The 17004-nt window shown below is 37.2% G+C and overlaps 1 protein-coding gene across 1 annotated transcript in view; it reads left to right on the top strand.

The window, feature by feature from the left end:
- The first annotated feature begins 3150 nt into the window (after positions 1-3150).
- The window catches only part of LOC111639139 (glutamate receptor ionotropic, NMDA 2B-like), a 29369-nt gene continuing 15515 nt past the window's right edge, over positions 3151-17004 (top strand). Inside the window, exons 1-12 of the mRNA XM_023384929.1 lie at positions 3151-3224; positions 7603-8070; positions 9391-9396; positions 10189-10373; positions 10438-10685; positions 12195-12375; positions 13254-13377; positions 13442-13662; positions 13743-13890; positions 13957-14140; positions 14849-14974; positions 15057-15277. Coding sequence (XP_023240697.1) covers positions 7624-8070; positions 9391-9396; positions 10189-10373; positions 10438-10685; positions 12195-12375; positions 13254-13377; positions 13442-13662; positions 13743-13890; positions 13957-14140; positions 14849-14974; positions 15057-15277 — 2091 coding nt within the window. The 5' untranslated portion in view covers positions 3151-3224; positions 7603-7623. The remainder of the gene's footprint in view (positions 3225-7602; positions 8071-9390; positions 9397-10188; positions 10374-10437; positions 10686-12194; positions 12376-13253; positions 13378-13441; positions 13663-13742; positions 13891-13956; positions 14141-14848; positions 14975-15056; positions 15278-17004) is intronic.

Raw genomic sequence — 17004 nt, 5'->3', positions numbered from 1 at the left:
AAATGAGAATGGAACTCGGTTCCTCTTGTGGAAACACGATAAGTTTCCATACAGCCACACATCTATAAAGAAAAAAAACGGGCATTCGATTAGGCCATTATGTATTTTATTAATAAAAAAAATAACAGATTTACAGCAATATTTCTCAAATTATTCCAATTATATCTTAAGTAAACGAATTGAATTTCCACTTTAAAATTGCAATTTTTTTTTAAATTCTATCAGGAAGAAAAAGCATTTGTGGATAGGTAAAAATCTCTATTGCATTTTCTACGTGAGGTGTTTGCGGAGTTTTTTAATTAAAAGCAGCTTGTTGGATTTAGGCAAACCCGAGTAATTCTAAAACGATTCCTTTACCAATTCAGTCGGTGGCATCTTCATTAAAGAAGGCGTCTTTCCCGCGAGTCGGTCGCCCACCCAGTGCCGTGACTAATTAAAGGAAAACATTTCCTACCGGAGAAGGGGGGTGACTGGAGACGACAGTCGAGAATTTAATAAATTCGCATTCAAACGACGACGGAAGTCTTGTTTTCTCCTCCGTAATCCGAGCGCGTCTAGAAGAGAACAGTGCCGAATGCTCCTTTATAATGTATAATAACGGTCAAACCGATTGGTTATAAATTTGAAGGAGGAAAATAAGAAAGCGAAGGATAGTGAAAGCGTTTGTTTTCGCGTTGTGTAACGGTTATAGTTCATATCTGTAGATAAAGCTAGAGAATCGTCCGCCATTCTCTCGCCCGGTTTACGGGCGCCCGACCAACCTGTCGTCTACATCACTTAAAATCTTTCTCTGTGATTTCTTTCGACAATTTCCTCTGGGTTTTTACCAAAAGAGCCGTGTCTCCGTTCATTCATCACCATTGCTACTCGTCTCTTCTCTTCCCCTCTCCGACACCGACAATATCGAATCGAATGTAATGGCGCCTTCGATTTTATCAAGCTTTTAAAACGACTCGACTTTAATCAATCGGACGATACGAGATTCGATCCCGGACTCCCCAGAGGAACGTTGACATTTGCGAAATTGGAAACGAGTGGCATCGACTCGTACAGAGACGATCTAGTCCATCCGACGACTACTTTGCAGCAAAAGGGAAGACGATAGACATTTCCGTCGAGGACGTCGTAATTGCTTTCTCTTCCAAATTGAATTATCCCGAGATTAAAGCGGATCCGATCGCACTACTTAACTCCTACCCACCACGAGATGGCTGTCCTCTTCGCTACCGCCTCTGTTGTCGCAAAACAATCTCTTAAACCCTCTCTAATCGTTTAACCCCGGTAAAATTAAATCGAAGACCTTCTACCGCTCAACTACTTTGTAAATTAACAAATCTCCCGTCTTTGCTTTTCCATTTACTCCGCCAGTACAAAATATAAATTGCAACTAGTTTTATTTCCTACAGTTAATATACTGTAGAATGCTGAAGTTAATAGAGTAAACAAATAAATTTCGTTATTTTTTATTAATATTGACGTTAGAATCTTTATCATGTCGATGGTTTAAGTTAATTCCAGTATCCATCGGAAGAAGTTCGAAAAGACTTCTTAATGGAACTGTAGATGATTACGTTCGGTTCGTATGATCCTTTTATTTTGGCTGTCGAAAATCAATCGAATGCTTTTCTCCTATCCAAGTTAATCTTTTCGAGTATTTCCCTTTATTATTTTCAATCATCGTGTAAATTACTATTCACTCCAACTGTACTTAGCTTCTTTTACGGATGATAAAAACTCTGGAGGATCCACAAGACGTTAATTAATAGCCAGAAGCACTGGCAAATGTCCTTTCTTTCTAGAATAGCAGAAACAAAGTTTGCTCTTTACTTTGCAGCTACATTTGGATATAATTGTTATTCTGATCTCAATTTTTCCAGTTTTCACAGAAGAAATGAGTGCTAGTTCTGCTTTATTATCGAAGGGAAAAGTATTGTTTTTTTCCCGTCTGACTATAAATCTCTTAAACAAACAGATGGTGCCGACCGCATTTTTTTTAAAGGCACGATCTAACTGCTTGTTAAGAGTCCTTAGAAAAGTACTTTTACTTCGTTGGTTTGACAAAATAAGGATAAAAATAGAGATAGTTTAGATGGAAACCGATGTCGGAAATTTAACAATAGATAAATCTGATTGTTAGATTGGAAACGTTAGAGAAGGTTTCCATCGACAGACTTCAACGTCGAAAATGATTAAAAGGCTCATTCTTTCGCGTTTAAAAATACTTTTATGATTAGAAGAGGTGATTAGACGATAGAAATTCCACTAGCGGATAATTAGATTTTGAAGTTAAATGCATTCCGATAAAGGAGAGCTGCCGAGTGACAAGCACTTCTTTGTATTCTTCTTCCAGTCGACGGACAAAGCGCGTCAACAGTCGAGTTATTGATACAATTTTTGACAAATTTCTCGCCGTAACTATTCTGGCAAATACTTTAAAATGATAAGTTTGCCACGCGAGTGAAGAGAAGCCAATGACATCGACTTTTCGGTTTACGGCCTAAGATATGTCTACGGTGAATATTATATTAAAGATGGGACAGGAGAAAACTTTCTTGTTGTTAGAATTGTAGCGGAGAGGGCCCCATCACAGACAAATTTTACTTCTAGTGTTTGATGGCGAAGATGTTTTTCTAGTAGAAACAAATATTTATCTACACAACAACACAACAACGGCACCTGCTTCTATAGAAGTGTGTATGTCTCTCTCTCTCTCTCCCCGTCGTAAATTTCCCGAGTTGAGTGCTAACAAATTTTCTTACATACTGTACAGACTTTTTATGAGGGAAAGTTACGTGTATTGTATGAACGAGGCGGGAGAGGTCTCTATATCTTTCCTACTGGTACCCATTTATCAACTATAACAGCGTGAGCTCGTTCGAATAACTTACGGAAGCGTTTTGTGCTGGGTTTGGGAATGAGACGGCTCGTCACGTGTCACTTTTGGATCTTTAGGTTATCGATTTGGCCTTCATTCCCTCGACGTCCTTCTGGCCAATGTCGAAGGCAGTTATCATTCTCTGTGTGACCCCGGGGAAAGAATCCCTCCGTTCGTCCCTGCTCTGGTTTCGGGATTCGGCCGACTGCACTGCGAATCCGCTCCGTGCATTCTCATCCTTAACGCATGCGCGCGGTCCAGCCGTCCTTGGAGTCTGGAACGAGAAGCCGATCCTCCACACGTCCTGCAGAAACCAGAAGATGCGGATCCGGATTTCTATCTCCGAGCAGTAAGTGCTTCTCACCTTTATTTTTCTAAAGTCCCGTAACCGCGACTCGTTCACGCTCCACTCTAGCTCTTTAAAGGGATCGATTTTTAAGAAAAAAAAAAACAATTAATAGTAACAAACGGTCGAGTGGCACACCTCGAAAGTTGCCCCACATCCCGCGGAGAGCCAAAATTAGAGAGGTTCGAATTATAGTCTCGAGATAACTTCTCGATCTCTTGGCATAGAAAAAAAAGAGAGAGAGAAACGGACGGCTTGTTCAAAAATCCCAGAATGCATTGCCGGAGCAGAGATTGGAAATTGTCCGGGGGGGAGGTACGGGGAAGAGATTTACGGGTGCGGTGATGGGAGTTGCTGCACTTAGCCTAAAGATTACAAACAAGCGGCAGAAATGGCATCGTCATGGCAACCGGTGCAGCGCAACTTGTCTTTTTTGCTGCGGAAGCCATAGATTCCAGTCATTCTAAATGATTTTAATTATCTTTTAATTATCATTAATCCCGATAATTGGACCACCAGCCACTTTAATGTTATCTTAAACCCGATTTTTTTTTTCCTCCCTCGGAAAACACCCACTACAAGAGTTTCTATTCTCGTTTAAAAATTTTCCATCGACTATAATATGTTTTTCATTTGGGATTTCCTTCGTCCTGTGGGATAAATAAATAAATAAAATTAACCGTAGTCACACCGTCTATAATGTTTCGGGTTTCTGTACACGTGACCGAATGATTAAACAATGTTCAAGAGAGATTTTTCTCGTGTTTAAGTCTGAATAGATGATTTTTGCAATGCCCAAACACACGTTACTCTTCTCCGAAATATGGACTTCGGCGATTATTCAAATGATCAGAATGGCAACAGTAGCTGGAGTTTATTGTTTTTTATAGTCTAATTAACAGCAGTAATTAATGAAGATGATTACGGGTGATAAAATACTAGAGTTTTGAAGTTCCGTATGTTCTCCATCCTTACTTTATGTCAAATGCCTTACGTTTTACAAGCCGATGTCGTTCGTCATTGTATAACCCGCAGCCATTACCGATTTTACCGATAATGCGTTCCATTTAATTTATAACTCTTTAATAATAATTCTAGAGTTATAAAATTAAGATCTTATCTCGAAAGTAGTTAAAATTAATATTCTAGAATGAAATTTGAACGGTTTTTTTTTTCATGAAAAATTTGCCGGAATAAGGATAGAATTGCTGACGTGCCCCGAAGAAACGTTATAAATTTTTCTATTCAAATTTGATGGGAAAAATTTTTCATCGAAGCAAAAGAAAGAAATGGGGCAGAATACTTTTCACGGCTTAAAAGTTTATTTAACGATTTTCTCTTCGGTAGATTTTTGAAATTTAAGAAGTTTTAGAGATTCATCCGATCCTGTACGGTGATGGAAATTCGGCCAGGGTCACCAATCAACATATATTTGGACAGTTACGGTACGGCGCGCAGGTATCGATGGAGAAAATCGATAATTTTTGGGAAAGAAGGTCGATCTGTTATTTATAGTCTCAACAAAATAATAATAAAAAAATATATATATATATTTGCCTCCGGCTTAGATTTCTTAATATAACGAAGTGCGAGGATGGAAGAAACAGAACGATCTAAAGTAGTTTCGAGGGGGTAGAGGAGGGACATTGGTGTTTGGAAGAGACAGAGTTAGAGTGAAATTACAGAATGGAATCCTCGTGAAAGGTATGCCCCAGGCATGGATAAAGATTCGAAGCATTTAGAAAAATATCTGAGAAAAGGAAACTTAAAAGCATTTATAGTCGGATAGAGAAGAAAAAAAAAAAAAAGTGAAAAATGTTAAACGTCACTTTCCGTTTTACCATCGAAGTATTTGATTACGGGCTTTTTTCCATCGCAGGTAACGAGATCAGACGACCAAAGTGGAAAATCCCATTTACCGTTTCCTTTTTCCACCGACAATTATCTTTTGTTGGCAGATTATTCTCATCTAAGAGTTCTCTCCTCCGTCTGGTCTGTAATTAAAAGCGGCGACGAAGAGCAGAAACGCATTTCCGCTCAGTTACGAGTTACACCTCGGAGTTACACGGAAGCATTTACTCTTTCACCTCGCCTCCCTTCTGTGACGGCAGAGGAAACGCCGGGGCTACCTGTTGGAGAAGTCGGGAAATCTTTAAAAGAAAAAAAAAATATATCGGCCAGACCAGAAGAGAGTACGGTGCTAGCGCGGAAGAGAAAACAGGAACCGGATGGGGTGGTCCGAAGGGAAAAGAGAGAGATAGTTTCTACGAGGAAAGAGAAAGGGTAATGATGAAGTAGCGAGGCGCAAACGGCGCGACATCGGGGAGAATTAGGTTATCCGTATAGACGAGAGTCGCTGATGAGAGCTGACAGCTCGACGGAGAAGTGGAGAAGCGGCGTCGCCGGCCTTCTCTAGCAATTGATAAATAATTCACCGCTTCCTTCCCGCCTTGTAACAACAAATATCATTATGGCCCATCTCTGTACTTTTAATAGTTCTGTTTTCTCTCTCTTTGCTTCCGTCCCCTCCCTTATTAACACCAGAAAACCTTTATATCCATCTAATGAATTGAGCCAAATTCTCCTTCTCTTCCTCATCCCTTCTCGCTCGCGACTTGGCATCTTCGTACGGTTGCTACGCTGACGAGAATCGCGGCGATATTCGCGTAACGTCAGCGACGAAACGAGAGAGAGAGAAAAAAATAAAAACAAAATCGGATGTAGAAAGGACAACAACCGGTCATAATTAACCGGAAGGGTCGGTTTATTCGATTGTTTGTTAGGTAATGCAGCCGGATGAGAGGCCGATATAGTCTTTTCTCTTATCGACCGCATGGAAGAAGCGAGTCAAAACGTTCGTTTCTTTGCTAACGAAGCGTAATCGCGCTCCGGGGAAGGTCGAAAAACCAAGAAATCTTCGCCGTTAAGGAATCGAAGGATGAATAGACAATTAATTTTCGCGTCACCTTTAACATATCGAATACTTTTTTACAGGAAAGTATAACCTTGACAAGGTCGAAGCCGGAAAAGTGCGATCGATGCGAGTAGCGAGTTCGGTCGCGCCCTCGCTTCTGTAAATTATCACGCGTGTCGTTACTTGTAAATAGAAAATTCTATTCCAACGCGAAAGTATCGGAAGGAATTTCTCGCCCGACTATAAAAATCGCGCATCCTACGTATATCGGTTACCGTTTATTGCTTCGTTTCCTACAATTAACGGTAATTACTTTACATTAATTGTAAACGTGTATTCTACGCTATTTAAACGCGGTTATTCTATTTGAAAACGTTTAAAGTTTAACCGAAATTTGAAATCATCTTCCTAAGCTTGTATATATATAGTTTTTCCCCTTCAAGAAAGTTTCCTTTCATTTTTCTCCCGTCAAAAGAATTTATCTTTTGGAGAGACGAGTATGATAAATCGGTTCGATTACAAGAAGATGTCCCGTTTCCGGTGGAGGGTCAACCGCATTGAAGTAACCTGTGGTTTTGGTGGAAAGAATGATGATTCTTCTCTTATATTCCTTGTTTCGAGGTGGCAACTTGGTGACGAGAGAAGAATCCCGACATACGAGGAAAGCGAACGAAGGGGGGCATGGTGTTTTTTCGAGTCCAGGTTGCCACCCGATGTCTTTATTTACATTTCATGTGGACTGGAAAAGAGGATCGATTTTCCACTTTTCACACTAGGTAAATATCGGGAGAAGAGTCTTCGTCTCCTCTAATTCGACGACAAATATTTTTCTTGTTGTCTATCATATGAACTCCCGAGACACTATTTGCCTTTCTCTGCTCGTATTCCTTTAACCATTTTATCATTCGAACCGGGGAACCATTTCCTTGGAATTTAAGATAAATTGGATGACCCTTTGGCTATTTAAATTCTTTTTTTTTACTCATTGGAGAAAGCCGAATAGATATTTCTGTTACATTTTCTCGTGTATGTACCACGTAGATGTCTTTTCTGTCTGGAAATTGCTTCCGAATTGATTGGACGAATCTGTCTGTTCGAGATGATTCGAGCAGTGGAAATCCAGGTCCTTTCTACTTTAATGGCTGTCGTTGGCTGGGATATAAACCTGAAAATGGATATTCGCCACGAATCGAGTTTGTTTTATTAGAAATCCAGAGGACGACTTTTTGGCTCCCGTATAAAAGGCCATTTGTTCTTGGAGTGCTCTTTCGATGATGGTGATGTGGAATACAGACAAACGAGTTGCCGTAATGATGATGTAAGCGAAAGGATGTGTCTACATCTGTGCTTTCTAGTGTAAAACGCGTCGTTGGCCTATTCTTGTCGCGATGGTGTGTCGAGCACTCGTTAACGATGCGAACGATGGCCTCGTAGTACAGTCACGCATGACTATATGTGTCTTTGCAGGACCGTCACGAAAGGGCAGGCATGAAGCTGCCGACACTCTCACTCGTTTTGCCTCTGTTGATGCTGAGTTTGGCTACCGATTCGGCTAATTCTAGATTGCAGAAGATCCGTTTCGGTGTCATCCTGCCCGAGACCTTGCTCATAACATTAAGACGTGCCTATTCTAAGAAGATCACCGAAACGGTGGATAACCTAATGAAGGGCAAGTACTCCTCTCTCAATTTCACGAACTTTTATGAGATTACGGCAGAACCAAAGTTGTCGATATCCATACGGCCCACCACCAAAGAGATTCTGATGACCTTCTGCGATCATCTTCTGTCCAAAGGTGTGGTCAGCATTTTGTACTTCACCAATTCCGAAGTGTACGGAAGCAACGCGGCCGTGGTGCAGTATATTCTTCAATTGACTGCCTACTTGGGCATTCCGGTCATCGCTTGGAATGCCGACAACATCGGACTGGAACAGGTAGGATTGTTAATGTGTTTGTCTGTCTGTGCTCGACATTGCCAATAAGATAAATAATAAAAAACACGAATCGTATTAAGTCTCTTTTTAAGATTCTATCGATATTCTTCGAATCGCGTAAAGAATATTAAGAAAAACGAGCGATATATCGCGTAATCGCGTATCTTTTATACTATCGACTTCATTCATTTTGCTTCATTTCTGACCAAGGATTTAACATCGTATCGAGAAAAGAGAGTTTATTAATTATTCTCCTATCGAAATTACTCATTTCTCCTCTTAATCTGGCGAAATTATCATTTTTAATTTTAATCACTTCGCTCGCCGACAAATAGATATTAATTAATTTACAAATATCCTATCAATATTCGAACGAGTTTGCCACTTCCATTTATCCATTAGCCAAAAAATTCCCAATTTTTTTCATATTTTTTAAGCATTTTTTCCCCTGCCATTTTGGAAATGTGTGTAAAAACTATTGGGGCGAAAATTTAATCCTGTTAAAAGGGGGAAAAAAACACGCTGTTAGTAAAAGCGTAGTTTTATATTTAACATTCCCGACTAAAGAAATTCAATTCTACCAGATGTTATTTACAATTTAATGAATCGATCAGCCGGACTTTGGTTCTTAGAAGAAAACGAAAAAGCATTTAAATCGGGTTATTAAAAGTATGAATTTTAGTAAATGGCGTTTTTTTTATTATAATTTTTTTTATCATTTTAATAAAAACAAATGTATAACGACGCTGTCTGGTTTTGTTTTTCTATTAATACAAGAGATACTCCGCGTGGAAGAGTCCATAAATGGCGATGTTCTTAGTGAAATTTCCATTATGGAAATCTTACGGAGCTTAGGGCCTCACGTCTTTATGTTTTTTAATAAGAGAATATGGGCTTCTTACATGTTATAACCAGTCTAAATTCAGCCCCGCTCTAAAGGTTACGAAACATTGTAAATTTTAAAAACTAAAAATAACAGAAAAGTTTCATTCACTAGACTATTCTATTATGAAGGAATACAAAGAAGGAGTCTTTGATTAAAAATCAGTAATCCTTTTCTGGTTTTTCCTTATATAAACGTCAATTCCTTATTCAAATGAATTGAAAAGCTTTTATATAGGATATTCTGATAGAATAAATAAGAAAATTTTAGAAGAGAGAGAGAGAGAGAGAGAGAGGAGGTCTGTATTGGCAATAAATTGGGCACAGACTGCTATTAATAATAAACTAACTTACATTGCGACAATATTCGTCTCACGGGATAAATAAAGTCAAAAGATAGTTGATGTTTTACTTTTTTCCTTTGGCTGCTCGATGTAGAATCAGGTAAGCTAAGTTTTTGTATTTCGTTAAATTTCCGAGGGGTGTTTTTTTTATATATTATTCTAGCCGATCCGTTCCATCTACTTTCCTCCTTCTATATCAAATGGTATAGATTGAAAAGGGAAACAGATCGCTCCGCTTAATCAGTGATAAAAATCACTAAATAAATATGGTCGCTCTTTTATCTCATCGGAAAAAAAGGGAACTAAAACCGGTGCACGATTTACCTAATGATGTTATTTAACGGATATTAAATAAAGTTAGATAATTAAATTAGATAAAATTAAATTACATCAGTTATATTCTCAATTATGGAAAGAAGATTGCTTGTGTGTTTTCTTTAAATCTACATGTTTTTTTATAGTTCTTAAATGACTTATTTTTCAATTATTTACCTCGATTTTTCCGTACTCTATTCGTCGTATTCTCTCCCATTTTTAAACAAATCAATGTGTTTAATATTAATAAAAGAGTGGTATAAATATTGATGAATGTTTTTAAAAATCGGTTTTTCATTTAATATTTATTAAATTCAATACAAAATGGAAAATGTAACTGTCGAGTCGTTGAGTCGAAAGAAAAGAAGAATGTCACGTTGTAGTTTCCACCTCGGAGAAGTAGAGTATCCTTGATTGATACATTATACAGAATAGGGAGAATGAAAGAGAGAGAGAGAGAGCAGATCGGCATTGGTGTTTAGAGTAGGGCCCGGGTGTCTTGTTGGTCAAGTACATTTTAAAGGAAAGTGAATGGTCGGATGATGAAAGAGATGTTAATCCCACTGTTTGAATATAGCGATTGACCGAGTCTAAAGTGTTGCAGCTGGCCCCTTCGGTGGAATATCAGTCGGCTGCCATGTTGAGTATCTTGCAGCGTTACACCTGGAACCAGTTCTCCATCGTTACCACTCAATTGGGGGGCCACGACGATTTCATCCGCTCTATCAGAGATCAAGCCAAGGACGCTTTCAGGGATTCTATGTAAGTGTCTTCGATTGGCTCCATTCTAAATAGACAGAGCTTACACCGCCTCGTTTTTTTTCAGATTTAACATATTCAACTATTTCATCTTGAAAAATATGAGTCAGGAGGGATTGAAAGCCGAGATGAAGGTGTTAGCGGATAGCGAAGCCAGAGTATTTCTCTTATACTGCACCAAGGAAGAGGCCGAACGAATCATGTCTGCAGCCAATCACTTGGAAATGACGGGTAAAAATTATATCTGGATCGTCACCCAGTCGGTCATCGGATACGGAGGCAAGGCCCCCGACACTTTTCCCGCAGGAATGCTGGGTAAATGCTTTGTGGAGAAGGGAAGTGGCATTGTGAGATCTCATCCGGATCCGTATCTTCATCCTATATAATCCATAGATTTTCCTTGCCAATTTGTCAAATTTAATACAAGATTTTTGTAGTAAAACATCGTACAGAGAATGTCTCCGAGTGAAATCACACTTGTTTACTTCTTCTTTTAACTTTAATGATTAAGTTTCAGATTTATATTAGGCTAAATATCCTAAAGGTATAAATTTCACGTCATAAAGTTTAATGATCCACTCGATAAAATAGACAATTTCGCAATGCATACATTTTAAACCATTTAAACAAATTATTATTTGGAGAGGTTTCGAGTAAACTACTTATAATAAATAATAAAATTATGTATTTTGATTGAATGTACATTTATTTTATCAATTTTATAATCGCGTTATTCTTTTTATCTTCCGTCTTATATTAATTACATCATCGCATGTATTTTTTTAAATTTAATTACAGTAATTTTTAATTAATTAATGTCATTTTTTTATTGATTAATTTATCACATTTAATTTAAATTTCATCAAAATTATTCTTCTGAATTAATTAGTATATTTGTTAAAGATCTTTATTTCATTATTTTTGTTTATTATATTAGATTTTATTAATTTCCAATGAAATATATGAATTTGTTAGCTTAGTTTATCGTTAACAATAATTTATTACGGTAAATAAATCTATAAACTATATAATTAACTAACATAATAATAACAATACGATTAATAGTGTAGTTAATATTTGATTTATGGTTGTAGAGAATGCAGTAGGTAATGTAAATGTTGTTAAGGATGCGGTTTAATAAAGGAAGATTTTTCTGTAACGTTGGAAAGAAAGGTTCTTCTTCTCCCTACGCAATAATATTAAATATTTCATTGAAGAATACATAAAAGTATGGATCAACATAAACAATGTCTTACAATATAAATTGTTATTATTACTTTAATGTTGTTATTATACGTTAGGTATTATTTTTGCCCTTTCTTTCTTTAGAGAAACATTCGGCAAACGTGATGTTGGAGTAGAGCCGATCTCGCTAACCTATAGATTATAGTTGAACCGTAATAGAGTTGATATAGCGCAGACTAGAAATGAAAGAAAGCGACAATCGATTCCCTTCTAACAGCGTATTTTTCTCTTGCAGTCCAACCACTGCTCACTCACTTCGTCTCCAATGCCTCCGACAGGCCTATTACTGTATACAGCCTTTTTGCTAGTTAGTAACACGTATTCGCGGTTTACTTTAAAGAAATGTTTCTATTATTCTACGAAAAAGAACATTTAGTGTAATTTAGGAGAAATTTCTAAAGAACACCTGTTGAGAAGCATAAAATTCTTGAGTGTATTCATCTTGTAATTTAGTTGATTAATAGTCTGGAGCGGGTGAGACTCTCGATGCTCTTCGTTTCTCTTTGGTTGAATGCTACCGCCTGGTCTGGGAATTAGAACCACACGCGTTTTACCACTATCAATTTTGGATCGTTGCAGGAATCCACTTTAATAGTACTAAAGATCGCCTCTTCGAAGAAATAGAAAATGCAATAACCGTTTTTGCTCACGGATTAGAATTATTTGTCAACGATCCTCGCAACCTCAATTACTTTTTAAATCTTAATTTGGATTGTAACGGATCCGACGTTCGATGGACTCAGGGTGATTACTTTTTCAAGTAAGTATTTATCAATATTTGTAATTGTCGACGAATATTTTAAATTATATTCTATTATATTTCCGTATCGAAGATCGAAAGAGTATGGATCAATACGCGAAAAGAAACTCGAATAACTCCCATTGAAAATCGATCATTTTAAGGGGTGAACCGAAGACAATGCCACACGGTTATAAGTAAAGATAAGAGTTGGCTGGAGTACAGGATTGAACATGCTGTATTTAACTGCTATCAAACGTCGCGAAAGGCGAGAGACAAACGCATCAAGGCGTGATGCGTGTAATACTACATCAATCTGGAGGGAATGGATGACAGATGAACTCCAGATGGATGGTTGACAAACTTATCTGATTTATATTTTATTCCCGAATGCTTTTTCTTGAAGTTTCATCCTTTTTCTGTGGCTCGTCTCTCATAAATATACCACTATTTTCTTTTCTCTTTGGGTTAAATCGGGTTAAACGATACAAAACGAGTTCTCGTACAAAGCCACAAAGTATATTTGTATCTAACTTTCTCAAAAAAATAAAAAAAGAGAGAAAACGAGATAAATAATGTCGAATCAACAAGGCTTGGATTGGATCCAACTCTAGTATTAGCAACAGCTGATATTAGAATGGAGATATTTCTACGATTTTATTCAGATATTTTTGAAATTATTTTAGAAAAAATAAACCAAATTTTTATTATAAACTTTTATATTAACGCCGTTGTTTATAATTATATACTTAACGATGTCTATTGATTGTAAGGACCATCATTTGTCAGAAAACTCGTAATTACTTCGCTAATTAACAGTTTTGCATAAAAGAAGTTTTGGAGATGGTAAACAAGTACTTTAATTGACTGAATGTATTTTTATTATTGGAATTTTCCAGATATTTAAAGAATGTCAGTATTAGCAAATACGGACGTCCACCCATAGAGTTTAATGCAGATGGCACTCTTAAATACGTTGAGTTGGAAGTAATGAATCTGGGCGTAGATGGCTTCTGGCATAAGGTATTATAAATATCTTTTTATTATCGGATATTCGCTTCGTTCCTTTCATTTATGAAACTTTTAGATAGGAACTTGGAATAGAGACAACCTGGTTATTAAGGACATTGTATGGCCCGGAAATTCACCCGCACCTCCACCAGGAGTTCCAGAGAAATTTAATCTGAGAATCACCTTTATGGAAGAGCCACCGTATGTCAATATGGTTCCTCCCGATAACGAGACCGGCGAGTGTAAAAGTAGTAGAGCAGTTCGGTGTCGAGTAGCTAAGGAATCGGAGATGCTCGGGTAGAGGCTAGTTCTAAATCTTTTTTTACTTTTTAAATGTTTTCTCAAATCTATTGACTGAGATTCTTTCTCTTCCTCAGCGTCAACAGATCTTTGGCTATTCGTAATCCGAAATATTTCATGTGTTGCTCCGGTTTCTGCATCGACTTGCTGCAGAAATTTGCCACGGATCTGAAATTCACCTACGAGTTATATAGAGTGGAAGATGGCGTTTGGGGCATTCTTAAGGCGAGTGACGCTTTATTCCAATTGTAATAGATCTTAATATTTCGTAATCAGAATTTTTTCCTGCAGAACAATACGTGGAACGGACTAATTAGAGAAATTTTAAATACCAAAGCCGATGTGGTGGTTACTTCTTTCAAAGCCAATTCGGAGAGGCAAACGGCGGTGGATTTCACCGTACCCTTCATGGAAACGGGTATCGCCATCGTTGTAGCCAAGAGGACGGGCATCATCTCGCCTAAAGCATTTCTAGGTAATTCCATATTCATTCAATTTTCTATCGAGAGGCCATCGGTGGCCGAGTAGATAAATCCACCAAACAGTAGTAATTGGTCGTAGGTTCTCGCCTCTTAACGGGCTGGCCGCGTGGATTTTACATGTTTTATTCGCGTATCTAACATCTAAACAGGCCCAGTTTTCATAGAAAATCCTCCCGGGAACATGTGTTACGTTGCCTTATGCCATCAATCCAATCTAATCATCTCTTACAACAGTCCCGATGAGAGCCCGTTAGCTATTTGTGGTTGACTTTTTCAATTACCCAGATCCAAGATTGGGTCGATTTGTCTCAAAGCTAATAAAAAAAAGAGCTCGAATTACATAAAGTTCTCTTTAGAAAGACGTCGTGTTTCATCATTATTAGTAGATTCGGATTTCTGTCAAATGGAGCCGACGCTGTATCTTTCCAGGAGATACCCAAAGGGGAAGGTTAATTAAGCGCATTCCCACCGACAAAAGGGTAATTAAACTCTTCTCTTCCAAGAGTCGGGACAATTAACGTCGTCCTTTCGGCAGAATAATTGTCACCAATCAACAAGTGACAACCCAATCTGGATCGCGAACAAACCTTTCTCTTTACCAATACATTGTCCTCATTCGTCGGAAGACAATAACGATCCTTCTTCCTCCTAATATTTAACTTAAATAATTTTCCTTCCGAATACAATTTACCATTTCTCAGAGCCCTTCGACACCGTGTCCTGGTTAATGATACTTCTGGTGTCTATCCAAGTGGCAGCTTTGGCAATTTTCATGTTCGAATGGATCAGCCCATTCGGCTACGGAATGAAGATGATGCCTCCTAGAAGTAAGTAATTTATACGTTAATGACATATATATATATATATATCCGGAGGATATCATCGGTATTATTAACATTACGTTTTCAGATCATAAATTCTCGTTATTCCGCACCTACTGGCTAGTTTGGGCCATCTTGTTTGGAGCTTCCGTCAATGTTGATTGCCCGCGTGGATACACCGCCCGTTTTATGTCCATAGTGTGGGCCATGTTTGCTGTGGTCTTCCTGGCTATCTACACTGCCAATCTGGCAGCCTTCATGATCACTCGAGAGGAGTTTCACGATTTGACCGGAATCGAAGATAAAAGGGTGAGTATAAACAATATTTTATCGTATATTTCAAAGAAGAATCGAGAAATGTAGTTAATTTTCGTAAATAATTTCCAACTTACCTATAAGGGATTCAACTGGAAACTCTACTTAATATAGTTAACGAGTTAAAATGCAAGATCAAATCAAATTCATCTGTATTCGGTCCCTTGATGAATGCCCAATTATTGGTGATTTTATTAATTATTGGAATGCAAACTACATTTAGAATTGATCCAAAAATAGTAACAATGTATAGGACTAGTTGTATATTCTATTCTTTCTCGGTTTAATTCATTTTCTTATTAGGAAAATACTTTATAATTATGAAACTATATTTGTTTTTTCCTTACTTGATAATGTAAATATGTATTGTACATTTATGTATAACTAAATTGAAGGAAAAGAAAAGTATAAAGAACAATAGAATCTTCATACTTTCAAAAAATCAGTCTCAACAATGTGTTTATTAAATTTCATGCTATAAAAGAGTCACCAAGGGAGTGATTTTCTTTAACAAATTAATTTGAATTTCATAGCTGGCGAGTTTCCATACATCTTTCCATTAAGCTTAATAATATTAGCGTGTCAACCTTCAAATTTTTCATCCTGACTGCATTTAAAATTTAACACAGGAGATAATTTTATATCATGTCATTTACTCCCGGAATGTTGTCGAAAATGTTCTGATGGGTCTATAACTTATCGAATGACAACTTCTATTGAACTTCAACAACCACAGAGCGATGGCAATTAGTGTTTCGGGTTGCTAACTTCTGTATATTTCCATTAAGAGGTAAATGCGTGGATAAAAGCAGCGATCGTTCTACATTCTACTCGACAGCTACTTCATGCGAATTTTTCTTCCTTCGTTCTATACAAAAAAAATTCTATCGAGCTTGTAACAAGATAATCGCCACTTAATTTTATTCTCTCGAAAGTGGAACAATGTTCTATTTTCTAATCTTTTTTTCCGTATTAGATTTAATAATAAGAAGAAAACAATTCATCCGTGGCATTATCAATATCAAGTCTAGTAATATCAGCCTGATACTTAGAAAATTAAAGAATCGGTAGACTGTACTGTACGTGAAGAAAGGATAGTGTTTTACGATCCAGTATTAAAATCACATTTATGGCCCCGGATCGTGCTTTAAAGCTCGGAGAAGCCATTGATGTGTGCAGACTTATTTCTATACGTGCATCAAATTTTCTATCCCGACAGGAAGAAGACGTTATATTTGCTAGGAAAAATCGAATCGTACCAACATCGCCGCTTGCATTTTAATAAGATTAAGAACGTCTTCAATCTCGATCGAATGCTTCTACTTATTTAATAAATTTATAGATCAGAAAGTTTTAAACCGAACTTGTCGCAACGCTCTTCCATCAAATATTCTAATCAGGAATGGGTTCTTCTGGTATAGGAAGAATGGAAAGTTTAACGATTACGTTAAAATGTATGAGAGATTTTCTTTCTTTTTTTCTTAATTTATAAAAAAATCGACGTGTCTGTGGCCATTAATAATAGATTTTGATGATGGCGGAGGACAATATTAATTAGTTTTTGTGTTAACATCTTCTATTGGATTCGATAAAGACGGGCTAATTTATAATTTCTCTCGTCTAAATTAATGGTTAAAATTTTCCAATACGTCGATATTTTTATAACGTAAGAAAAAAGGAAAGAGACAAATTCTATGGCGACATCGATTATTCTATGAGAC

This window comes from Centruroides sculpturatus, unplaced genomic scaffold (genome assembly GCF_000671375.1).
Source record: "Centruroides sculpturatus isolate CEXI.00-Female unplaced genomic scaffold, Cexi_2.0 scaffold186, whole genome shotgun sequence".
In the NCBI taxonomy this organism is placed as follows: Eukaryota; Metazoa; Arthropoda; class Arachnida; order Scorpiones; family Buthidae; genus Centruroides; species Centruroides sculpturatus.
This window is presented reverse-complemented; position numbering and strand designations above follow the sequence as displayed.